At 43.6% G+C, this 27,687-nt stretch overlaps 1 protein-coding gene across 1 annotated transcript; it reads right to left on the reverse strand.

Annotated features, from left to right (window-relative positions):
* Window positions 1-455: 455 nt before the first annotated feature.
* CCNB3 (cyclin B3) lies at window positions 456-27,687 on the reverse strand. Its single transcript, XM_041002799.1, has 11 exons — window positions 27,592-27,687; window positions 26,046-26,117; window positions 15,527-15,648; window positions 11,058-13,641; window positions 10,056-10,157; window positions 8,835-8,927; window positions 7,377-7,514; window positions 4,167-4,322; window positions 3,207-3,356; window positions 759-889; window positions 456-525 (listed from the first exon to the last, which is right to left on the reverse strand). Exons 1-11 carry the CDS (start codon window positions 27,685-27,687, stop codon window positions 456-458), a joined length of 3,714 nt encoding a protein of 1,237 aa, XP_040858733.1.

Consider the following 27,687-nt stretch of genomic DNA (forward strand, 5'->3'; position numbering starts at 1 on the left):
CCTGAGATTAGAACAAAGAGTATTAGCCTGTAGTATCAGCTGCACTAGCACTGAACACTGTAACCTGCCTCAAAACCCTCCCACAGGCATACCCATCAAATCACACTCAGCTCAATTCCTCTTCACTGCAAGAGAAAGCCTTCAACTACAGGAGAAACTGCGTTAAGCTGGACCCTGATGCACAGCCTTTACTAACGCAGGAAGAAAAATTTGTTGGATTGCAAGTGGAATTCCTAAGCAATCAGAAAGTAGGAGTCAGCCATTTTAATAACTATCACTCATTTTTAATTATTTTTATGCTTAAACATGAAAGTATTTATATTTTCAGTTCAGAAGACAAACACAAAAATAAGACCAGAAACATTGATTAAAAGACAAATTCAATCAGAATAGAGCCTATTTACACATCTGTCTGGCCCTGGTGTCAGCTGCCAGATACCACACCCTCAGCACGATTAGCCTTTGAAAATCTTCTCCAGCGTGCACATTTCCAAAGGAGGGATTTTGGAGACTTCAAAGAAATCCCTGCAAAAGAAAGAGCGTATACTCAGGGTAAAACAGGCCAAAGCCAAATGCACTCTATGGAACAAGTGAGCGATGGGGCCCTCGATTTCCTAGCTCCCCTTTACAATGGCATAGAGAAGCTGACAATTTTCTGACTCTTTCTCTCTGAAGTGAGGCTAGTCTGGGGTTGGTGTTTTAAAGTGTCCCCAATGACAAACAGAAACTTAGCATCAAAACCAGGCGTCGGTACTTACTTCTGAGAATACTTGGAATACACCGTCTTGAGCTTGTCACGAAAATGGAGTGTCAGTGTGCCATTCAGCTGCTTGACCAAGGGGTATAACTCAGAGACCTTGTAGCCACTGTGAAATTCTAGGAAAGGAGCCTAGAAGAAACACCATAAACAGTGATTTTCATGACAGGAAGCAAACTCTTTTCTCCAGTTCTGCTGTCCCAAGTTCAAACTTCCTATCCATGCTTAGGCAGGGATGACATTGAAAACATTTTGAGTCATCACAGTACATTGATCATTATAAAGTATTATCTAGAAGAATAGATTACAGCCAAATCATTTGGATGGCTATATTCATATGAACCGCTGGATGTTATCCATAGTCACTGGTATTCATGTAAGATGAGGTCTACCAAAGACCTAAAGAAGAGGAATAACTTGGTAAGTTACTTATTTCAGGGCTAACTTATTTCAAGGCCAACAACCAAGCAAACCTTTGACAAACCTAGGGCTTCAATTCAACATCCACTAGAAACTTAACACTTTTTCTCCCTCAGATTGTAACAGTTATCATTCTATGAGTTCATTTTCACACTCAACTTTCAAAATGCTATTATGTAGCAGAAGCAACCTGGTAGTGCTTTAGAGCAAAAGTTTTGGAAGCAGACTGCTTCGGTTCAAAATCCAATTCTACTGACAGCATGGACTTGAACTGCTTATTTAACATCTTAATGCCTCAGTTTCCCCAATTCATCAAACAGGGACCATTTTAGTAATCACATCATAGGATTAGAGGAGTTAATATGCAGTCATTCCTCAGCATCCATGAGGAGCTGGTTCCAGAACTTCCTGCTGATGCTAAAATTGCATTCAAGTACTTTATAGAAAATAGTGTAGCACTTGTGTAACCATCTTCCTATATACTACATCCATATTACTATATACTTTAAATGTCTACTAGTTTGCTTATAATAATGAACACAATGTAAACATTGTGTAAATAGCTGCATATTGTATCATTTACAGAATAACGACAAGGAAAATCTGTACATGTTTAGTACAGGTGTAACTTCTTTTCTAAACATTATCTCTCCACAAATCCATGAGTATAGAAGGCCAACTGTACATGCTAAACACATAGAACAGAGCCCAGCACACAGCTCCCCCCCCCCAAAACGCCAACTGGGAATGATATCACTGTGTGGGATGCTAGGGGAGTAGAGATGAATGAATAAAGCACCTGCCCTGGAGGAGTATGTGGTGACAGCAGAGGAGGCAGACATGCAAGTGAGAGTCTCAGAACGTATATGATGGATATGAGTGTGGACACTGAAGAAATAGAGCAGCAGAATTTACAGTTCTGACTGTGAGAGCCACAGGAATCTTCACAGAGGAAGGAGCACCTCCATTTGGAGTTGAACGTGAAATGCAAAACCCCATGGGCAGAGGAAAAAAAACAAAGATGGCTTACCTTTGAGAAGCCATGGGCTTTCTAAAACTGGCCCAAATTTATCTCTCCTCAGCTCCATTTTTTTTTCCAAGTATGTCACCTGGAAGTGGGGCTGGGGGAGGAGTGGAGCTAAGAAGCCCATCAATTCGGGTCCCTTTACATTTTACGTGGTCCTTGAGGCACATCTGCAGGAAACCCAGGGCTCCCCTGAATGAAGTTTGGAAACCACTGTCCCAGACCAAGCAGCAAATGTTCCCATCGGCACTGAGATAGCTCAGCCTTTCAATGCTCACTGATGCCCCTATCTGAATATTCCCTCTCAGCTAAAATATGAGGACTCCCCAAAAAGTTCTGTTCCAAGGAATTTCAGCATGTCTCCTCCAAGTTTGCACAACTAGGTTGTCCCCAGGATTTCTAGGAAGGGTTCAGGAGTGGCTGGGCAGAGGGGTAATGCACTCTTTCTTCTACTTGGGTTGCATATTACACATCAATACAAATTCCAAGTCTTCTAAGTGGTTTCTAACTATACTTTTTCATAAAACAGAAAAGAGTCAAATATGACTCTTACTCGTATTGGGGAGAAGTCTCCCAAACCTTTCTCTTCAAAGAACACTGTAGTTCATGCCCTGAGTGCCCTGTGATACACACAGATGACCGCTTCACTATGCTGCAGAATCAGTGCTGTTCAGATCCTGTTCCGGTGAACTCCCTCAGAGGTAAATCTCGCTAAGGGGTGTAGCACAAGAGTGGATAGAACAGGGATACAACATGGGGCCACTCAACATCTGCGACCACCAGCATAATTTCATATTGGTCTGTGTAGCAACCTTGGGGCTTCAGATAAGGTTTCTTTGGAACAAAGGTCCCTGTGACTAAGAAAAACAAAATATATCAAACCATTGCTATAGCAACCCTTGCCCTTAAGTTGTCCAGGTGTAAGAATTCATAACTGTGGCCACATCAGTGCTCCCCACAGCCTCCTGTCCCTTCCCCCTCCCTTTCCACTCCCACAGGTGTTACCAGGCTTCGGAGATTCTTCATATAAAGGGCGAGGAGTAAGGCACCTGCGGCCAGCTTGGAGGCCCTCTCCTGAACGTAGTCATACTTCTGCAGGGTCATCTCACAGACGAAGCGGGACAAGGTCAGTGTCCGCATGCTGACCTTCATACACTAAAGGCAGGAAGAAGACAGGCTCGGACTTACAGTTCAGAAAACCAGCACCAAGTAGAAGACTCTCTCCATGTTTATTCCACACCCAGACTAAATGGCTCTCTGGCAGAACTGCCATGATTTCCTGTTCCCATGCCTCAATCTAAGATCCCTGCATGCAAAAGCACAAACTCCCCATGTGGAAAGAGCAGAGGGATTCTAAAATCAGCATGGGGCTCACCACCTTTAGTCTTGCTAAGCATATTATCACCAAGTGTGTCCTGCCACTTCCCCTTTCTGTACTGCTGTCTTTTGGAGAGCCAAAGTCCCCCAGTTGTTCTATTCTAGGAATGTTCCAAAACAACCCTTTATTGTTTAAACTTGAAAAAAATATTATAAATAGGAAAAAGAGATGAAAAACTCACTTGTAGGATACTGTGAACAATTATAAAGTGAACTTCCCATAACATACACTCAGGCAATGAAACATTGCAGCAGCTCCCCCTCCACCTGCCACCCGCTCCTGAAAAAAAATTCTGAGGTGGCTATAGTACATGTCAAAACAGCTTATTTTTTCATTCTCTTGCACTGCATTCACTTCAAAATCTTACAGGCACACCATGGAAATCCACAACTTGCCCACTCAATTGCACTAATTTATAAAGACTGCCAACCCGCAGTAACCTGAAGTCTAGCAGGTTGCATAGAAAGAGAAAAATCCCTTATCCCAGCTGTCCCTTTCCCTCTTCTTCCCACCCATGTAGCCACTCTAAGTATAGAGGATACTACCTCAGAAGTGGGAGAATGAAGATGCACCTTCTTCCCTCTTACCCTAGCATATCTTCGCAGGAAATGATAGGCAGTAGGGATGTTGATGTCAAATTTGAGGGTTTTCAGGATACAGGCTTCCATGGCAAGTATCTCATTTCGCACATAACTATCATCACAGATGTACAGGAAGTCACTCACACAAAGGTTAGAGGTCTCCTATGAGCAGAGAGGAGAAACAGTCATAACCACGCAGAAAGCTGTCTCCTCTCCGCTTAACAATGAAAAGCAGAGGGGAGAAGGGCAGACAGCAGGCCACCACATTTCCTGACACAAACCTCGAGGGCCAGCTTCTGGTTGATGACTTCTTAGAGAGAAAGAGAGAGAGAGAGAGAGAGAGCCAAAGTAGAGAAGAGGCCTGTCCCAAAAGTTCATCATTGCCCAACAGAGGATAGGGCCTCTTGGGTTGGAGTTTCACAGTGTCAGGATGAGTTTATAATAGCAGGGCACAGGACCTGCGATCGCTAAGGTTAGGAGTAGTTGGGCAGAGGGGCTGCCTTTGCTAGAGTATGTATTCTACTTCAGTTGATGTTACATATCACCAAAGAATTCAAAGTCCTCTAAACTGGCTTCTGGACAATGTTTCATAAAATTGAGAAAAATAATCAAATATTTCATTTTCATGGGGGTAGGAAACCTTGAAGGCTTTTCTCTTCAGAGAGCACTCTTTCTACCAGGCTTGCATATTACACATCAACAAGAATTTGGCTCACTATGAGCACTTGAGCACCAGAAATGGAAGCTCTAACGGAAGTTCTGCTCTGGGCAAGGAAGGAGGCCACAAAAAGGCAGCTAGGCTGGAAAGCAAGTCTGCACTTTGTGTTGTAGTTTAAGCAAGGAGAAATGATACTTGGGGAGGGTACGAGAGTGCAGAGAAGCAGACAAGCACAGCAGAAAGCTAGGCAAGGACAAAGGTCAGCTAGTGTGGACAGTATATGAATGGGAGGGGGAGGTGACAGGGAAAGGCCAGGCAGAACAGTAACCCCTGAAAGCACCTGTCCATGCCCTGTTCTCTTGATTTGGGGGAGATCATGAAGAGGGAAGCAGATCCCTGACTGTTTTTGTTACCTGAAGCTCACTACTCACCCAAGGCTTCCTTCTACCCCTCCCCTCTCCAATTTTTTATTTCTGATTGAACAAATCATCTGATTTGTACAACAAAGGAGTTGAGACCCACACAGGGAAAATGATTTGCTTAGATTTGCGCAGTAAGCTAATGTCACTTGCAAGGCATGAGTCTCGCCCTGTCACAGCTCTGCCTGCCAGCCACTCCTCCCTTTCAATGCCTCTCGTTCTATTCCTATACCTCCGCTCAGCAACATCTTCCTGTACTTCTCAATACTGGGAGACGACACTCTCCTCTGTCCTGCACAGCAGAAGAGTTGTGCTCTTGGCTCCCAAGATTTGTAAAGCAACCCCCATTTCTTCCTCTGCCCTCCTTTACTCTTTAGGTTCCCCAGATCCCACCCCCCCGCCCTAAGCTGTGCTTGTAACATCCACAGAGGCTGAAGCCTAGAGTGTACTCTTGCTACAGGGAAAGCTACTTCTAGAGAGACAGGAAGAGGAAGGAAGGAAGCAAGTTAGGGAGAAGAGGAGTGAACAGGTGTTGGAAGGAAGGCCCAGAGGTGAGGTGGGGAAGGGGGGCTGGGCAGTGCAAGTGTGGGGAAAACAAGAGCACCAGAGCCAGGGCAATGACAAATATGGAGAGAGCTGGGAAGGCAGAGGAGCTCCAGAAGAGCTGGAGCAGGGGAGAGAAGGAAAGCGTGAACTGTACTCCACAATGGGTAGGGAAAGCCCATTGCAGGGGTTGTGGGGGACACTGCCATAACACACAACAGTTCTGAAAAAAAAAAAAAAACAGGAGAAAGCTGGGAAGCACCATGAGGAGAGAAGAAGAAGACAGCAGGGGGAATAAGTGAGGAGGAGAGTGTTGAGAGGGGAGGACTGAGAGCAGGACTATGAGGAGAGCAGGCAACAGGCCAAGAAGAGCACAAGGCAAGAAGGAGGAGAGGGAGAGAGTAGGGCGACTGTGAAGAGGATAGAAGAAAAGTACAGAGAGAGCCAAGGGAGAGAGAACAGAACAGGGAGACACAGTGAGCACTATGCAGCTTAGGGAGCAGGGGAGGGAGCACAGGAGCTGGAGGGAAGGAGGTGGGGAGAGAAGGAGGGAGGGAGGGAAAGAGGGAACAGGTGGACTGGGGAGGGAAGGAGGAAGCAGTGAGGCTAGGGAGGGAGGGCAGTAAACTAGAGAGTGATGGAAGGAAGGAGCCAGGACACACACTGTCCACAAGATTATCTGGGTCCCTTAGCAAAAGCTGCTCCCAAGCCCTGAGGTTTCAACACAATTAGCTTAGGTGGAAGAAAAGTAAGACTACTTGAAAGAGGCCATTTTCCATCTAGGGAAAGAGAAAGAATCAGAAGTTAGCTGGCTGAGTAGAGAACACCCAGCTCCCAGGCAAGAGTGTAAGACCTTGCCCAAGCAAACTCTGATGGGACTCAAAGAATTCACTACATATCTAGCAGGTTAATTTTTACGTTGACAATTTTGTATGGCCTTCTGAATGATATTATAGATAGCCAAATGCTCTAGGCAAAAAAGGGGGGGGCAGATTCCCCACTATTGCTTCACAATTAGGAAGAAAGGCTACCTACTGGATTTCACACTGCTATTTCAAAACTGAATCGTACCTGGACTCTATACACTCACTACCCAAGTCATACATTGTGTTTAGCACTCTGGCTTCCAGTTGCTGTATAATGAATGCAGATCAGGACACCACTAAATAGATGGGGATGGAGTTGGTACAACAAGAAAAGAATAGGGGGCAGAAAACCACGGCCTGGAAGGAGGCCATAATAAAAACCACTCCTTTAACTAGGCAGATGCTCAGACAACACATCTTCCACGAAGTAACAGGAGAACTTTGATGAAGCCAGCAGCAAATACACCATCGCTGCCAACCAACACCAGCTGCCCTGCTTGGGGGAGACAGAAGACAGGAAAAAAAATCTTTGTATGTAAATATGTAATTTTATACACACAGGTACACATTCACAAATGTAAACACATGTGCTTACATGCTTACATACATATGTATAGATACATATATATTTATGTTTATATACATATATGCTTCTGCTTTATCTGTCTATTTCACTGGTTTGGATAGCAACATGATTATTTCTCTGCAGACTTTAGGAACTTGGGCTTACCTCAAATTTTGCTGCAATCATAAAGGCAGTACAACCAAGGAGCTGAAGCTTGTCTTTCTCACATATTGCCTCATTTAGGTAGTGATCCACTAGCTTCACTGCCAAGTACAAGGTCTCATGACTTGTCTCAAAATTTATCTGGAAGAATGCACAGAACAGGTCAGGAATCTGTATACTGTCCCAAACCACAGCCACCTCCCGACAAATTTAGCTGCCAAGGCTGCTTGCAGCTTCAAGATCAACCCAGCCAGTTAGAGACTGCTAGAGATGCAAAATCTCTTGTCCCTTTTAGGAGCCTGGCATTACTTATCTTTACACATCCAGGTGGATGGTCAGATCCTCAAACCAGAGAGGGACATTCTGTTTTTTCTGTGAACACCTTGAGTGGACACACCCCGTTCTTTTGATGTCTAAGACTCATTCTCACTTTCCCCACTTGCTGTTAACCTGTACAGTGAGCTCCCCAAAGAGATGTCTCTTTAGCTCTATATTCTTTAGCTGTATAATACAAAAATGTGGTTATTAGATTGATCACTTAATAGCCTCATTTCCCAACTAGATATAATTATTAGGATACACAGATTGGGAACAAGTATTAGACGTGAGCTGGAGGATTAGAGAAGCCAGAATGGAAGTTAAGCATTAGCAGTACAACCTCCTTTTTTTTTCTTTTTTTTATCCTTGTCATGCCTTCGCAAATCACTCTTTATCCTTTCCATAAGAGACATTTCCATGCTTTGTTGATGTTGAAATTTTGTTTATTACATTTCCACAATCTATTACTCAAAAATGAACCTGAACTACTTTCCGTGGTACTCCATAAAAGAGATAAAATTGTATTATCTTTTGCTGTCAATTATATAGCAAGAGCATGCTAGTAGGCACAGCTTCCTTGTAAACATCACAGCAATTCATTCAATTCCATTATTTTTAACAAACATTTACTGACTCCTTACTATGTGCCAGACAGTATTCTAGGCTCTCCTTCCTTAATATAAAATCACAATTACAAACCCACAGCAGTTTTCACTCAGTATCCAATCCCAGACAAACAGCTCCCTGGAATTTCTGCTTCCACACTGTCCTTCCTATCACCCATTCAATCCAACTTTGAAAAAGCATGTCACCATCAATTCATATCACTTGGATACATTTTTACAAGACATAGAGAAAGATAAAACTACCATATCACCATTGCCTGTTCTAGAAAGTCTCACTCCCACCACCACCCAGGTTCACACAGATTTTATTTATAATATTCTTAGACTATTTGCTACATTTTCCTTGTAATTACATTTAGTTGACTGTATGTCTTTTCTTACCTATAAACTGTAAGCTCCTTGAGAATGATAACCCCTGTTCCTTTAGCTCAGCAGACTCAGTGAATTTTAACCTTTATTTTGACCTAGTCCTGCGGAACTATGCATCAAGAAAGAATAGAAGGATGTTAAGGCTTACCTGTAGCTCTACCAACCAGTCCACAAGAATGGCTCTCATATCACTGTTGATCTCAGGCTGCCAGCTCATATATTTTGTAAGTATGAACATTTCCTATAAACAATGAGAAAGCAAGTTATATATAACTCTTCCTGTTGTTCAAAATTGCAAGTTAACAATGAACTTCTCCCTCATGATTCTCTCATCATTTTCACTTGGTATCTGATAAGGCAGATCAGATACCAAACAAGCCTTGGGAAGCAGCGGATGATGGCTCAAGTATTTGAGTCCCTACTACGCATATGAGACTCAGATTGAGTTTGGGCCCCTATACAACCTGACCCAAAACCAGGCTGTTGTGAGCATTTAGGGAGTGAACCAGTAGATGGAAGCTCCCTCTCACTTCCTCTCCCACTCCCTCTCTCTTCTCTCTCTCTCTCTCTCTCTCTCCTTTCCTCCTTCCTCTGTTTCAGAAAAAAAAATAAAGAAAAATAAGCATTTTTAAAAGAAACAAAAAAATTTTAGGGTAATACAATTAATCACTCTATCTAAAGATATGCATTGCCTCCTATCCACAAGCTGATAAAAGTTCTAGCTGGTGGACAATTTTGGTCCTGTCTGTTGCTTTAAGACAGACTGAAAATTGAAATTGAATGATATCAGTGGTGAAAGAGACACTGAGAATTCAAAAGAGAAAGAAAACTTCTCCATGTCAAAGTACTTAAATGAAGGATGTACTTTTACATAACGTGCCAAAAGCATGCATAGAAAAGGAAAAAGTCCCTAAGAGTAGTCACGCAGAAAGAGACTAGTCGACTGCTTTGGTTTGGTTTAGGGTGTGTGTGTGTGTGTGTGTGTGTGTGTGTGTGTGTGTGTGTGTGTTGTTTTTGTTGTTGTTGCTGCTGCTGTTGTTGTATCTCAGACCATATCCACAGCAATTAGACTACAGGAATACAGTCTTCAAGGTGATCGGCTTAACCACATACTTTTTGTGCCTCTGGGAAGTCCTCCCTGTCTGTAAAAGGGAGGTAATAATACCTACCAGCACAAAGGTACCTGGAGAATTGTCAAGACAATTTCTGAATACCTTAGCACACTGTATAACTCACAGTGAGCTATTAACAGATATTGGTTGTTGTCATTGCAATTCTCATCATCTTATTTCAACAAGTATGCCTGAAAGATGGAGTGGTGAAAAAATGAGGATTAGAAATCATCACATACCCACAGCCACCTACATACCTCTCTCTCCTTCAAGTAATTGAAGATATCGTTAACATATGCTGAGTTGAGGAATGGATCATTGTAATATCTGTTCGCCTCTTCCATCAGGCTCTTCATCATCTTGGAAATCATTGAGACACATTAGGAGACGATTCCAAATAGGGATTAACACATATACATCAAAGATGACACTTTCCTCCCCGCTGTCATTTGTTACAGTTCTTCAGGCCTTATCAAACCAGCCGCTGACCCCGAAATCCTCATATCAAGTGACAAGAAATGCCTGTTATACTCTAGTAACAAGGCATTCATATTGCAGATAAGCTTTAAAAAATTCTTATTACATTTCAGCTAGATCACTTGTCTTCTTAGCCTCCGAGTCTCTGACCCAATTCATCTTCCTGGTAGTTTTGTCCTGTATTCTATACTTCTACTAAGATTGCTTTGCCCACAGAATGAACATTTTCTCATTTTTGTTAACTTTCGTCCCTTCCCTCTTTTAATTTGCAACTTAAATATTACCTGCCTCAGGGAGAGGCCCCTGTGAATTTTGTTTACTTTTGACTAAAGCCTATCATGTTGGAGACTGAGATGAGTAAGTTTCCTGAATGAAATGATCTAGCCCATATTGCAAAGCTCAATTATACAGCACAGTATTCCATACGCTTGTGTGTATTCTTGGAATAAATAGTTTCTGATTGCTTGACCAATTACTACACCAATCAGGAAGTCAAAAGATTCTACAAGGCCAACTTAACAGAAAAATGCCACCAAAGAGCCTGTTAAATGTATCCCATATTGTGTGTGTCCTTGGGCTATAAAATGTGAGAAGATATTTTTTTCATCTACTCAAAGTAGGCCCAAGAAATATCACTTGCTCATGATATAGTCAGATTTTCCATTACTTGTAAATAGTTCAATTGTTCAGAAAGAAAAAAAAAATAATTCTCTTTGTTAGCAGTCACCACAGGAAAACAAAAAACATTTCACCTTATTCGAGAAAAAAAAAGAGATTAATACCTGTATCTGTGTTCTCTGTTCATGAGATGAGCCAAGTGTGTCGGGAGTAGAATCCCACACACTAGATTTCCTGGTGACAGTGGACTTGTCCCCACCAAACACGGTGGATCCAAAGACAGGGCTGGAATTGACAGTGGGCATCGCAAAGAGTGCTTTGAGAAAGAATTCGTTTCTGTAGATAGATTCGTCTGCCACAGCCATTGGGTCTTCAAATAACAGCTTCTTCCTAGCAATGGGGTTCTCATTCAAGGCTGATGCTTCTTCGAGAAGCCATAGCTTATTGACAGCAGGCTCTTCCTGCAAGGCTACGGTTTCTTTCAGTGTAGCCTTCTCAGTGCTGGGCTTCTGCTGAATGGCCCAGGGTTCCTTCACGGTAGCCTGATTGGTTCTCGCCATCTCCCGAAATATTAAGGGCACCTGAGAGAGGCTATCTTCCTCAGGAGAGCGCTTCTCCCGAGAGGATGCCTGCTGTTTGCTGAATGTCTCATAATCCAGGCCGGGTGTCTTGGGAACAGTCTGGGGCTCATTCAGAATAATCCCTCTCATTGTCGAACTATCCTCAAATAGTGCGGATCCCTGAGGGAGGCATTTCTCATCCAATGCGTGCTGTTGTTTGTACCAAGCCCCCTTGGGGCTGGATACCCATGACACAGTCCAGGGCTCACACTTGGCAGCCTCATCAGTTGCTTCTGCCTCTGGAAAGATTAAGGGCTCCTGAGAGATGTTATCTTCCTCAAGCAGGAGCTTCTCCTGAAAGTACAGCTGCTTCTCACTAGGTGTTTCCTTGCGCAGGCTGGGTGTCTTTGGCACACTCAAGGGCTCATCCACAACAACCCCCCTCATTCTTGCCCTGTCCTCAAGTAGTACAGGTCCCTGAGACAGGCATTCCTCATCAAATCCAAACAGTTCCTGGAAGGACAAGCACTGCTGGTGCCGTTTCTCTGACTCGCTGCTGGACTTGCTCTGTGAAGCACAGGGCTTCCTCATCGGAGTCTCATAGACTCTTGCCATCTCCCGAAAGATCAAGGGCCCCTGAGAGAGGTTGTCTTCATCAGGTGGCAGCTTATCCTGCAAAGGAGGCTGCTTCTCATGGTTAAAGGCCAGTGGCTGCTTAGCAGAAGACTCTTTGCCATCGGTGATGCTCTCAGGCTTGGTCATCTGGTTTGACATGAGGAGTGCCACCCCCTGAGTGGTAGACTTCTTCTCTGAAGACAATTGCCTCTCTGTGCTCATTGCTGCCCCAGTGGAGGGCTCTTTCAAACCCAAGAGCTTATTGAAAAAGGACTCTTCTTCAGTGAGGTTCTGGCCTTTCGAGATCAACTGCTTATTGAAAGAGTCCTCTTTGGTACCTGTCTTCTCTGGCAAAAGCAAAGTTTCCCGGGAGAAGGACTCATCTTTGTAGGGAGACATAGGAGGTGAAAACAGCTCTGGACTGAAATATATCTCATCACCAGTAGGCTTTGTCTTCCAGGTCAGTGGTTCCTGGACATATGATGGTTCATCTGTGGTGGTCTTCTTCTCTTTCAGGGTAGGTGGGTCTTTTAAGAGAAATTCCCTTGCATTGGAAAACTGCTGCTTAGAGGGCAACTTCTCAGGCATTGACTCTTCTTTAAAGGCGCCCTTCTGCGATTGCCGCCGTTTCTTTAAGGGGGACAGTTGTTCCTGTGTGACTTGCTCCTGATTTGACAATAACGGCATCTTGCTGAGAGTTTTCTTCTCAGTAGTTGGACAAACCGGCTGCGATTCTAGTGGCTCGCAATGGATCGCGACCCTTCTGCGATACTTTTTGCACTTCCTCAGAAGTTTATCACTTGTGGGGGCAGCCTCTTTATCAAGAACCAAAACCTTCTGAGAAACTGACTCCTCATCACTGGGAGAATCTTGGAAGATGTAATATTTGTACATTCGTGCCTTCTGATTGGTGTGCTTCTCCTGCAATGCACATGATCCCTGAGAAGGGGATTCCTTCTCAGGGGCAGGCTTTCTTTTCTTAAGGGACAATGGTTCCTTAGGGAGTGGCTTGTTTGCATAGGTGACTTGCTGTGATACTTGTGGCTTCACTTGGGATGTGTTCCCTCGAGGGGTACACGTCTCTGAGGATAATGGCTTTATGGTTGGCTTTTCCATTTTAGCTTTCTTCCGAGACTTCGATGTGAAGATGAACTCATCTTCACTACTGTCTGAATTGCAAAGGAAATCGTTCAGGTCGAACTTGTATATCCCAGGTATAAATGTCTTCTCCTCTGGGGATGATGTCCTCTTGGTGTTAGCTGTCTTCTTGGTTTTACTTTTCTTGTCAACTGTCGCCACATCCATATTAACATTATTTTCACGGTCAGTGCCTCTTTGAGAGGGGGATGACTTCTGAAATACGGACATTCTCTTATGACTTGCAACTTTTCTCTTTATACAGGATGACTCTTGGTCATTAATGAAGGTTATACGTTCGGTAGTTAATGTTCCTTTGAGGACACATGTCTCCTCAGGTACTTTAGAGATGGTGGCTCTTTCCAAAATGTCTAGTTTCTCCTTATTTTTTAACGGTGGGGTAGAAGACACTACTGCCAAGGGTTTTGATTTATATCTATAAAGAAAAACAATTCATATGTCCAGGTAAGAAATATAGATCATCAACAGTATTCACCCACCATACTGTTTATTTGCTGTCATCATTAAAGCTTTGGAAGGGGAAAGGGCTTTCACTTCAAGCAGTAGTTTAAAACCTAAAATATCAATGGCTATCTTTGTGTATCAAATACCTAGCACACTATATAGTTTCTATGTCTAGGTCTAAATATTTTTCTATACATTTTCTTGTGAAACCCACATTATGCTTTCTCATATATGATTTATTACCTTCACTTGCATTCAAAAGCTTTTATTATAATACTTATCACATTGTATGAATTATCTGCTTATATATCAGTCTTCCTTACTAGCTGTATTTATTTGTCTTTGTCTATTGGCACCAGGCATCCACCAAAATAAAGGATGAAACTGGATAATTTCATTTACAATATTGTCAAGAAAAACACAATACTTTAAAATTCAATAAAACAATTATGAAATTTATACTCTGGAAACTAGAAAAAATTAAAACAAATTAGAGATCTAAATAAACAGACATTTCTGCATAGAGAACTCAGCATTGGTATAAGGGCAATAATTCAGGTGGACTTAGAGTCAAGGCAATTTCTACAATAAAGAGTGTTTCCCTGCTAAAGCGAAAATGTGAAGGTAATTCCAAAGAAAATAATGCAATAAACTAAGGTCAAATATGCATGCAAACCCATAGAATTCCATTTCAGCAGGAAATCATGTACAGATAAATGCTAATCTTTGTATCTAACTATTCTAGATAATTTGCTTCTTGTTCAAAGATGATAGTTTTTTGGGTTAATCAGTCCAGAGGCACTGATATTGAAAGAGTGACTTAATTTTAAATAACTACTAATATTTAAACTTTTCTTGTCTGTGTTTTTGGTTAGTTGTTTTTATATACATGAATTTATCAACTTTCTTACATATTTATTAATAAATAAGTTCAATTCTCATGAGCTCTAATGAAGGTATATTCATTGATCTGTTTAGAATGAAAAAAATTTGTTCCGTTCTTAAAGAAAAATATAAAAATAAAAGATGAAAATGAGTTGCATGTTACATTGATTCTATTTTAAATGGAGTCTTTTAACTCAGTGATTTTCAAAAGCCTTTTATATGTTTAATGACTTAATCTGTACAATTGGAATAAATGAATCCAATCTTTTTTACCTTACCCCTTGGAGCCTATGCCTAACCGTATTATAGCCTTCTGTCTAACCTATCCCATTGCAAGTTGGCCACACTCAAAAATCAATAAATAAATAAACAAACTCGTTCTCATTAGAATAAAGAGAGGATACAGGGAGTCTTGGCTCGTTTTCTAAATCTTCTTCCTATAAAAGTTTTCTTGGAGGTAATTTTTTTCCAAGACTAGATAGAAATTGTCAACTTTACTTGTATAACTGTGAACAGTTATCTCTAACATCTGGAAGACACATATTTTTGACCTAGAGAAATAGTAGTGTCTCTAATAATAAGGGACAAATCTCCCTGAAAACCTTTGATGGAATAAGCAAAATACCAAGCTGTCAGCCAGCAACTTTAGAGTCCCAGGAAATTTAAGCTGTCTCCAGACCTTCTCAAACAGTGACTAAATTACTAAGAGACATAAAAGCTAAGTGCAAGGTTTTTTGATGAATTGCTTGATGAGATCAGCTCTTTCAATATGTGTACACGCACCATGAAAATGAGAGGGGTGTCTGTAACCCTTCAACCTCTACAGCTGGGTCCACCGCAGCACTCGGGGTTACCGCAGCAGTCACCACTGTGACTCACTAAACATAGCTTGAACAAGGACAAAACAGGATCAAAAAGATGTCACACACTTTCCTTCATCATCTAAAACATCTGAGCCTACTCTTACTCACCTGTCAGAATTCATCTTACTGCTTTTCATCGTACTAAGAGACATATTCTTGTTTGCTTTCTTGGAAGCATGTTTTGCAAACTCATCTCCCCTCTTGGACTGGACAAACTGAAATGGATAAGCCTATGAACAAAAGGGAGAAATGTAGTCGCTTGAAGAATATAACAAATTATCCAAATGTGGTTTTTACAATTTCTAACTCACATCCCCACCTTTTTTTGTTGTTCACAGAATGGTAACCTAAATATCTCATAACCAGTATAGCACTGTGTCAACCAGCCACAGTAAAAGCAGCAGACAATCCCTGGAGTTGCGCAGTACACAAATCTTTTTTAAAGGGTAGTATTCCATGTTATGAAGTGGTATTTAATTAACATGGGCTCTGGAGAATCCACAACAGACTGTAATCCTGAATGACTTTATTAAATAGTAAGAGGGGCTTATATGGTGGTACAGCAGGCTAATAATGCACCTTGTATTACCAACATATTATATAGGTGCCAGTTTGTGCCCAGATTATACCACCTCTGATCCAGCTCCCTGTTTTATGGTCTGGAAAAGCAGTAGAGGGTGGTCCAAGCCCTTGGGCCCTCATACCCATGTGGGAACCTGGAAGAAACTCCTGGCTTTCAGCTTCAGATCTAATCAGCTCTGGCCATTGTGGCCATTTAGGAAGTGATCCGGCAGATAGAGGAGCTTTTATTTTCCTTCTCTCCCCATAAAATCTGACTTTCAAATAAAAATTAACAAATATTTTAAAAAGAAAAAAATGATATCAGGAGAGATACAGGACAGTTAATGATGGCAGTAAAACAAATTTAACAGCTAAACCTTTAAAATGAGGCATGAATCTAATTATATTTAAGATACTGTATCCACTATAAAGGGAAAAAAGAACACAGAGAAGAAATTACCAATCTACATAACTTATAAATACAGTGTGTGACTAGATACTGATTTATATACCCTTGATTAGGAGGGCTTGCGGTGGGGAGGGTCCTAAAAATAAATCTGCAACTCTTTCTAGTAGGTTTGTTACAGTAGTACAGTAGAAAGTAATTTTGAAATTATTGTAGACATATTACAGTGCTGAGACAATCTTTTGATGTTCTTGACTACCAGGGTTCTCACTGCAGAAATATACAGACATGGATTGGAGAACGCAAGAAAGTTTCATGTTTTGGGAATTGGAGTTGTGCAAATCTATGATTTCTTAGGTATGGGTACATGTATGTGCTTTTTACATGTATTGTGTGTATGTATGTATATGCATAAATATAACCATACATATATCTATGTGTAAATGTACACATCTAAGAAACATATTTCCCATTTCTCTCTGCTGAACAAGCAAAAAAGCAGACACACTAGTAACACATCAACTCCTGAATCCTTGAGATACAAACATTATTATCCACCACAAGGAACTAGAACTTTTTGGAAAAAGTGTTAATTCCAAGGTCAAGATAGAATAACTAAGACATGGACCAAGAATTTTTTTTTTCTGGAAAGAAAATGTTAAAAAAAAAACTACAAGGGCACCCTACAAGGATACAGCAGACAAACTGAAATGGCCCCTACTGACCATATTTGGAACAATTTGACTATCAAAATAAAGTATTATACAAACAATAAACCATTAAAAAAATAGCAATGGGTCCATACCAATAATATACACAGATGAAGTAAAAACCCAGGCTTATAGAATGTTAACATAAGACTGATAAAGGGCCCGGCCGCGTGGCATAGCAGCTAAAGTCCTAGCCTTGAATGCACCAGGATCCCATATGGGCGCTGGTTCTAATCCCAGCAGCTCCAGTTCCCATCCAGCTCCCTGCTTGTGGCCTGGGAAAGCAGTTGAGGACGGCCCAAAGCCTTGGGACCCTGCACCCACGTGGGATACCCAGAAGTTTCTGGATCCTGGCTTCGAATCGGCACAGCTCTGGCCGTTGTGCTCACTTAGGGAGTGAATCATCAGACAGAAGATCTTCCTCTCTGTCTCTCCTCCTCTCTGTATATCTGACTTTCCAATATATAAATCTTTAAAAAAAAATAAGACTGATAAATGGGGAAATGTTAGAGTTGGAAAAATTATAATAAAGATTGATTCAGGCAATCATCAACAATGCATGTTAAATCTAGGGAACATTTTGATAAACATATTCTAAAGAGTATGTTCTAGGAGCCAGCATTGTAGCACAGTAGGTAAAGCTGCCATCTGCAACATCAGCATGGACACTGGCTCACGTCCCATCTGCTCCACTTCTAATTCAGCTCATGATAATGGCTGAGAAAAGCAAAAGAAGATGGTCCAAGTGTTTGGACCCCTGCCATCAGGGTGGGAGAGCCAGATAAAGCTCTTGGCTCCCAACTTAGGCCTGCCCAGCCCTGATCATTGCAACCATTCAGGGAGTAAATCAGATAGAAGATGCCTTCTATGCTTCTCCCCATCTATAAGCCTCTTCAAACATTCTTCTTAAACACACACACACACACACACACACACACACACACAGAGCAGGTGATGGCTCAAGTACTTGTGTACCTGCCACCTTCATAGAAGATGCAGATTTTGTTCTGGTCTTCTGGATTCAGTATGGCCCAGCCCTAGCTGCTGTTGGCATTTGGAGAGTGAAAACAAATGAAAAATTATTTAATTAAAATTGTTTAGGGGAATTTGGATGGGTCTACATCATTCAAAAATGGCAATGTCGTGAAACTTAAAAAAAATGCAACACCCACTAGCAAATGTGTGGGTCAGGTCTGGGGGCAGGCCAGGCTGGGCCAGTTCATAGCACCCACTGGCAGATGTGAGAACCAGGACAGGGTACAGGATGAGCTGAGTTGGACCACAATATCAACCAGTTCACAATAGGGCTGGGATAGAAATCACTAAAGAACAGTCAAGGAAACTAAATTTTCAGAACCTGAATGTAGAAGAAAAATGTACTTTCTGAGCAGCTGGAAATCTAGAAGCAGAAATATTGCTCAAGGATGCCCTGCAACTTGCCCCATACTCTCAACAGCATGTGGCCAAATAGATGCTGAGTTTGACTAAGGAAGAGAGCCCTATATACCTGCCCAGCTTTCCTATGATTTAAACAATTAATTAATTTGTCCCAGCTATAGGCAACTGCCTAGGTTACATTGTACCTAGACAAGTGTTACACTGCTGGGAGAAAAGTAGCCGACAGCTGGCAAGCACTCTGGACCTGATTAATGACAAATATGTATAACTATACAAGTGTGTCAGCACAGTTGCCTGTTCTATTTATTTTTAAGATATGTAGGGAAAGCAGGGAACACCAGGCTGGGCATGCCACCCCGGCACCCAGGCAGGGAGGCTGCAGATTGCCCAGAGAAGGGGCTCTGGGGACATATTGGAGTAGGAGTAGCTAAAAGCACGTTTAACGGTGAACAAATGCCTTCTGGGGTCTTCCACAGACAAGGCTACTGCACTCACAGGTGGGCGAGGATGCCGAGACTAAGTGCTTTAGACGGGCAAGCCGAAGGTCTAGTCTGGGTCAGGCCAAGGCACCAGCCCATATGACAGACCTGAGCTGGGCTAAGTAGCACTGCATACCACCTGCTGGCACATGCAAAATCTGGGGCTGGAGGGCATGCATGGCTGGGCTCGGCCACAGTACCCATACATGAGTATCAGAGCAGGGATAAGCTATGTCAGGCTTAGCTGCAGCACTCGCCATTAATGCAAGAGAACTGGATCTGGGAGCAGATTCTGTAGTGAACTTGTGGGCCCATCTCTGTAGGACTATAGTAACCTTTGCATTGCCCAAGAGCTGTGGGTGGTGATGGGCTGACTCAGGGTAGACAACAGAACTCACGTGATATTTGTGGGACCAGGGGCTGGGAGAAGGCATGGCTGGCTCAGGCTGTATCACTCACTAACACATACAAAGGCCAGGACTGAGGGCAGAGCATGCCAAGCAGGGCTGCAGCACCTGCCAGTACACATGAGATCTGGAGCTGGGAGCTGGTCTGTAAGGGGACTTGGGGAACTTCCCTGCAATGCTGCAGCTTCCACTGGGGAACACAATAGCTGTGGCTGGGGTTGGGCAGGTAAGGCTGTAGCACTCATCAGCATTTGTGTGGGACAGGTCTGAAGGCACACCCAGCTGGGCCAGGCCACAGCAAATGCTGGCATGCATGAGAGCAAGAACCAAGTGTAGGTCATACTCGGGCTGGGCTAGGCGGCAGCATCTGCCAGTGAGTGCTGAGACTGGGTAGGCCCTGCCAGGCTAGGTTGAAGCACCCACCAACATGTGCAAGATCCAGGGGTTGTAAATGGCCCTGTTAGGAGAATTTGAGAAACTCCCCTGCTAGCCCACAGCTCCCACTGGTGAGCATGATAGGCAGGGCTAGGGGAGGGGCAGGGCAGGCTGGGCTGGGCTGGGCTGGGCTGGGCTTGGTTGCGGCAACCATCAGCATACTTGTTGGAAAGGTCTCGTAGTGGGACAGACTGGGTCAGTCCACAGCATACACCGGCATGAGTGAAGAGCCAGGATGGGGTGCAAGTCAGGCCAGATCAGGCCAAAACACATACCAGTTCACATGAAGGATGGAGGTGGCCCAGGTTGGGCTACCCTGTAGCACCTGCTGTTGAATGCTGAGACCGGGGGTGGACCATCTCAGACAGGGCTGCAGTACCTGCTGGTGTGCTCAAGATTCAGAGCTAGCAGCAGGCCTGGTAGGGTAACTTTGGGGATTCCCAGTCTGGGCCATGATTTCTACTGATGAGTGTATGAGCTGGGACGGAGGGTGGGTCAATCTAGGCAGGGCTAGAGCACCCATTGGTGCTGTAGAACAAAAACCAGGAGCACAAAAATAAATAAATAAATATTAAACAAAAGAACAAGGGGCCGGCACCATTTCCTAGTGGCTAAAGTCTTTACCTTGAACGCACCAGGATCCCATATGGGTGCTGGTTCTAATCCCTGCAGCCCTGCTTCCCATCCAGCTCCCTGCTTGTGCCTTAGGAAAGCAATTGAGGACAGCCCAAAGCCTTGGGACCCTGCACCCGTGTGGGAGACCTGGAAGAAGTTCCTGGCTTCTGGCTTTGGATCGGCACAGCTCTGGCTGTTGTGGTCACTTGGGAAGTGAATCATCGGATGGAAGATCTTCCTCTCTGTCTCTCCTCCTCTCTATATATCTGATCTGACTTTGCAATGAAAACAAATAAATCTTTAAAAAAAGAGAGAGAGAGAGAGAGAGAGAGAAAACCAAGAGCACAAGAACCAGAGCTGGCGGCAGATCAGACTGGACAAGGTGACAGCACCCATTGGCCTATATGTGGGCTGGGTCTGGCAGCGGGGCAGGCTGAGTTAAGCTGCAACATCCATGGGTATCCATAAGAATCACGTGGGATGTGGACAGACCAGGTTAGGCTACAGCACACACACAAATCAGGTCTGGGGATCAGACCAGGTGGGGTTATAGGGGATTTCCCCAACTAGGCTGCAGCTCCCACTAATACATGTGAAGAACAGGCTTGTGGTGGGCCTGAGCTCAGCTGTAGCACCTGTCAGCTCACGTAAGAGATGAGGCTTCGGACGGAACTGACCAGGCAGCTGCATCCACTGTTATGTGTGTTAGCTGGTGCAGGTGACAGACCACACTTGACCCTACAGTGGCTGACACACAAGTCAAGTTTGAAGTCACCCCAGGCGAGGTTTCTTGAAGGAATCCCCCAACCAGATCACTGGACTCAAACCCCGGCCACAGGAAAAAATCACAACAAATGTGGTCCGACCTTGGAGTTCACGTATCAGACCAGGGCTTCCTCAGTTTCTGATGCCTGTGCAATGAACAGCATGTCCAGATGCACACAGAGGACATGACAGCCAGCTCATCTAGGCCAACAGAGGACGTGAGTACCTTGTCAGAGGACGGAAAGCAGAACAGATTGGACAGCTCTCCTGGCCAAGCTAAGCAGCATGTTCCTGGGTCTGCGTCTGCACTGAGTTGGAGTTGGCCAACCAATAGACCTTGAAAGGATTTTTTCAACCCTGGTACTATGATGTCAGTGATGTCTCAGAACTACCAAAACCACTGAAGCAAAACCCTCAGAACACTCTTCCCCACATCAGGGTTTCTAAGGTGTCATTAAATGACTGTTCACCATCCCTGGGTGCTGATGTAGTCTGACAGCAAGCAGTGCTCCCTCCTCTTTCCAACCCCCATGCAGCCATAGAAGAAAGCACTGACTCATTTGTTATACCTCCTTTCTCACTACCTCAGGCATCCCTACCCTGACCAGAGGCCCACACGAGTGCGCATCCCTCTCAACTATATAAACTATATTAAAAAATAAAACTAAAATTTCACCATTCTTTCTGAAAGAACCATGCAAGAAAAACCATGAAAGAAGGACTGGGCACAGCCAGAACCATTTCTCATATGCTGTGGGGCCTTATTACTATGATCTGAATATCTGTGTCATATCAAAGTCATATGTCAAAATCTAGTCCTCAATATGATTGCATTAAGACAAGGGTTCTGCTGCAAGGTGATTAAGTCATAAGGGCAGATTTTCCAGGAATGGAATTAGCACACTTAATTTTTTTAAAAAAAGTTCAGAGAGTCTGTTTTCTTCTTTCATCATGTAATGACACAGCTAAAAGACACCATTTATGAGGAATGGATCTTCTGCAGATACTGAATCTGCCAAGATCTTCATCTTTCATTTCCAAGACTCCAGAACTGAAAGCAATATATTTCTGTTATTCATAATTTAACCAATCTGTCATAGCAACCCAAAAAAACACCTTACATGGTATCACTGTGGGTTGCATCACGGAGCCAAGAATTACACTAGGATTAGCTGTTCTGCTCCCAATTAGTATGGTCATCCCATTTCAACCAAGTTTCCCAATCCAAGGTTCAATAATTCAGGACATAATCTTATAAGCATGTGTGGGAAGAAGCTCTTTTTACCAATTAATAGTTCCTATGAAATTCCACAGAAAGCTGTAAATTAAGCACATATGTTATAATCTGCATAGAAATAGGGCTGCATTAGCAGAAGGGTGGTTATAGATTATCTACACAGCAGGAATTTTAAGGTGAGATTTATGCCAACGCATATTCAATTCTTCCCAAGGGTTTGGTAAAACATCATCTAATAGATACAGGTATTCTGGTAGTCACAGAAATACACTCTATTGTATCAGGCAAGAATTGTTCACCAGTCTTATCTGTTACCTAGATGAAATAAGACTTTAAAATGAACATTGCCGTCATCTGTAAAAATACATTTGATTACAATATCTGCCTCATGGGGTTACATGACAACAATGTGACAATAATGTGAATTGATACATTAAATTGTGCATAGAATAGTGCCTAGCACAGGGCAAATTCTCAGTATTGATCAGTTGCTAAACTTTTCTAAGACCAAAAGGTAACTTTGGACTGATTTTATATTCAATTATCAAGTTCTACTAATTTTTATTTTTGCTGCTCCCTAAATAATATCAGAAGGGAAGCACATAAAAGCCAACTCAAGAATTCTAGGCAAAGGCCCAGTGCAGTAGCCTAGTGGCTAAATTCTCACATTGCATCCCATACGGGATCCCAAATGGTTGCTGATTCTTATCCTAGCTGCTCTATTCCCATCCAGCTACCAGTTTCTGGCCTGGGAAAGCAGTCGAGGACGGCCCAAAGCCTTGGGACCCTGCACCTGCTATGGGAGACCCAGAAGAAGCTCCTAGCTCCTGGCTTCAGATTAGCTCAGCTCTAGCCATTGAGGCCACCTGGGGAGTGAACCAGCAGATGGAAGATCTTTCTCTCTGTCTCTCCTTCTCTCTGTAAGTCTGTCTTTCCAATAAAAATGAGTAAACCTTAAAAAAAAATGTTGTCAAGATTGGGCATCTAGCTCTTCAACTAGTCTTCATAGTTGAAGACTAAATCACAGAATTAAAGTTGTCAACAGTCTGTAAATTCAGTAAGTATTTTTTATTGTCACCATGACTGGGTTAATGCCAGTTGAAATTAATCCTAGACAGAAACATTATCCTGCCCAAAATGCCCATGGTATTTGAACTGATAAAGACAATGATTCTACAAAGTACTTGCCTTCAAGACACAGCCAGCCAGCTGAGCCATTTCTGGACTTTATCGAAATGCCATATATCTTAGCTATAATTTTATATCTGTTCAGCACTGTTTGCTACTTAAGAAAACTCTATCAATTAACCAGATGCTGTGTGCCAGTAAAAGTACCCCTGTAGTTTCTGAAGCTAAGTCATTCATTCTAAATAAAACCTGTCTCAGTAATTTCGAGAAGCTTTGGGATAGATTAAACTGGAAAGATCCCTCCAGGAGGAAGATATTTATTAAGCAAAATGACAAGATGGGAGGGGAGTGAGAAGGACTACTGTGGTGGCTCAACTGAATCCTCTAGCTCTGAATGCCAACATCCCATATAGGTGCCGATTCGTATCCCGGCTACTCTGCTTCCCACCCAGCTCCCTCCTTATGGCCCGGGAAAGCAATAGAAGGATGGCCCAAAGCCTTGTACCCATGTGAGAGACCTGAAAGAAGTTCTTGGCTCCTGGCTTTGGATTGGCTCAGCTCCACCCGTTGTGGGCATTTGAGGAGTGAACCAGCAGACAGAAGCTCTTTCTCTCTATAAATGATTTGCCTTTCCAATAAAATAAAATATTTTTTAAATGGGTGCATGCACAGGGTCCTCCTGCCTCTGTTGATCCAGCAGCAGCAAAGGTGACTCTAGATGGGACTCGCCTGGAGTCACCTTGATCCAGCATGCTCAACAGCAGCAGCAGGAGGCAACTTCAGGGGCATGCGCAGAGTCCGCCTGCCTCCACTCATCCAGCACACGGCAGAGGTGACTCCAGATTGGGCCCTCAAGTGACAGGCTCTAGGGACGTGGGCATGTGGGCTTACATGGGGTATGGGCTATGGAAAAAGTAAGGCTAAGCAGGGTTCATGTCCAGGAGAGGAATGACTACTGAGGGACATCCATGGACAAGGGCACTGCACTTTCAGGTAAGCAGGGGTGCTGAGACCAAGCAGTTTGGAGGGGGCATGGACCAGGCATGGGTGGGTTGTAGCACCCAACAGTAAGAACCAGAGTGAGCGTGGGCTGCTTGAGCAAAGCCATTGTTCCTGCCAGGACAGGAGGTAGACAAAGTCAGCCTGGGCCAAGGACCCACTGGTGTGTGTGAGATCTGCCACTGGGAGGAGACCTGACAGAGGAGCTTGGGAAACTCCTTCATTGGGATGCAGTCCCTGCAGGTGAGTGCAAGAACCAAGGCAAGGAGCAGCCCAGACGATGTCAGGTTATAGTACCTGATGGCATACACACGGGTCAGGTCTGGGGACAGAACAAGCTGGGCCAGTTCATAACAACCACTGGCAAATATGAGAACCAGGACAGGGTACAAAGGGTCCAAGTTGGGCCACAACACCGGCCAGTTCACACTAGGGCCAGGACAGTGTTCTGGCTGTACTGGGCCAGGCTGCAGTATCCACCAGCAGGAGCTGGAACTGGGAGCCTGTTGAACTGAGCCAGACTGCGCAACGCATAGTGAATGCCCAAGTGAGGCGATCCATGCCAGCCTGGGGTTAATGGGTACCAAGTTCATGATCCCCAGGGGCAGGGGAGCTGGCAGAGCTGGCCCCTCTGCATGGTGGGTGCCAGGTTTGTGAGCCCCAGGGGTGGGGGATCCAGTGGGAATCAAATCACCCTGCCTAGATTCTGGGCCCACCTGCAAAGGGGGTGCTGGGCTCATGAGCCCCAGGTGTGAGGGATCTGGTAGGGGTTGGGTCACCTGACCCAGGTCCTAAGGCCCACCTGTGAGGTGGGTGCTGGGTTTGTGAGCCCTGGATCTAGCAGGGCTTGGGTCACCTGGTCTGGGGTACTGGGATCTGCCTGAGTGGTGGGTACTGGGTTTGTGAGCCCCAGGGGTCGGGGATCTGGTGGGGCTCAGGTCACCTGACCCAGGCAGGTCCTTGGGCCTGCCTGTGAGTTAAAAAAAAAAAAAAAGAGTATAGCTGTGGATGCAGATCCTGATGCATATGGAAAATATAGCAGCCCATTTGGTACCATCACAGAGGAAGGAGAACAGAGCAAAATGGACAACTACCCCTGCAAACGATGACAACAAGATCTGGCTGAATGGAGACTTGAGGTTGACTATGTCAGCCAATGGACGTTGGGAGGGTTGCATTACCCCTGAATCGGCAAAACTGAAAGCATTTCAGAACTATCCAAACCATTTGGTCAGAACCCTCAGAACATGCACTAGAGTGGGACCCTGGGTTGATATCGGGTAGCGATTCCCCAATCCCTGGGTACTGGAACATTTGGGAGGCTGGATGTGGCTTTCCCCTTTCTCTCCCTCCTTCCTCCAGAGTCAAGAAGAAATAGAGAATTTCGAAACAATGATATCACCCACTCTTCCCTAACCAAACATGTAATCATCATCAAAAATAACAATTTAAAAAATGACATGGCAGGATTGGCATAACATACTCACATTGGTGACATCTTCTAAAGCTAATCTCATTGAGAGTACTCCTCGAGGTGAAGATGAAGGTATCATTGCTCTCTGAAAAAGTAAGAGGTGAACTAGCATATGCAAATTGTGGATGTTCTCTTCATTAACTATGGAGCATATTCAGGGTTCTAGGGAAATTCCGGCATCTCTGGATGACTTAGGATACATAGAATGAACCTTAACTAACCGCTATAAAAGGACATTTTTCCACTCAGGCATTTAAAGAAGCTCTGTGAGAAGTATTCACCAATGACAGAGACAAGACCACCTTCAGTCTGACTCTCAGAATGAGAAAATAATTTGGTCATTTTTCTTCTTACTCCTCTCAAGTTCATGGTTATTCTAAGATTTACTGTCCCTGCTACCCCTAGTCATTCCTTGAATATAAATGCTTTCAGTGAATCAGCTCAGTAAATCAACCAATATTAAGAATCTCATTAAAGTGGCAAATTTAAGACATTCCGAATTGGAACAACATGCAGATCGAGGTCATGTTCCTGGATCAGCTCTTTATTCGGTGTTGGCCTTGGACAAGTCACTTAATCCCCTCTGAGCTTCATTTGGAACAAAAACTTACTTTACAGCACCCTTGAGGATTAACTGACAGAATGTACCTTTTGAAAAGTAAATAACCCATAAAGTATAAAGTCTGATATTATACGCCTCACAAGGGAAATATTATATTGGAAGAAAGCTGTTTGGTAATCCAGCATTATCTCCAGTAGTTGTTAGTATATTTACAAAGCAGGGCTGGGAGAAGAGGGGAGTGGTGCAGATGAGGGCTCCTTTCTAGCTATTGCAGGTATGTGCATTCCTTACTCAAGGCCTGATTGGGTAGGGGTACTAGGAGTTAAAAGATAAAACCCCACAGTAGGGCTTGTCTATCCTCTAACAGCTTTTATTGGGTGAAATTTTCTTAAGCCTCAGATGTTCTTTACAAAATTCTGAGAACAAACTGTTGCAACATCATGGATTAACCCACTGCTTGCAACATCAGCATCCCATAATTGTACTTGTTTATGTCCCAGATGCTCCACTTTACATCTGGCTGCCTGCTAAGGCCTGGGAAAACAATGAATGATGGCTCAAGTATTGGGTTCCTGCCATCCATATGGGAGACCCAGAAGAAGCTACTGTCTCCTGGCTTTGACCTAGCCCAACCCCATCCAAGGTAGCCATTTAGCCAGTGAATTAAGGGATGCGAGTGGGGAATGAAAAAAAGGGTGTCCTGCTCATTCTGGCAAGCCTGTTTAGCTTCTCGAGGAAAGTAAGCATACAGATGTGACCAATCCCAAGAGTTCAGGGCTGTTTGATGCTGAAGGTTATAGAGAGTAGCTTTCCACTGACCTGCACATTTACACAAAAAAGAAGACTTCACACTTTTAAACTTCTCATTTTCTTATTTTTTCCAACTGTGAGGGCTGCCACCCTCCCCCCATTTTCTCAGATTAAATCAGACATATTCTGAATGATTCAGGGCTGAAAATATCATTTGAGACACTTAGGACAAACAGATTGCTCTAACCTTTTCAGGTGAGTCACGATCGTTGAGCAGACTTTTACTGGACTGAGGTTTCTTAGGCACACGTTTGGGAATTGGAGGTGGTACTGGCAACGGCAT

This window comes from Ochotona curzoniae, unplaced genomic scaffold, assembly GCF_017591425.1.
Source record: "Ochotona curzoniae isolate NIBS_2020 unplaced genomic scaffold, NIBS_Ocur_1.0 contig_1274, whole genome shotgun sequence".
In the NCBI taxonomy this organism is placed as follows: domain Eukaryota; kingdom Metazoa; phylum Chordata; class Mammalia; order Lagomorpha; family Ochotonidae; genus Ochotona; species Ochotona curzoniae.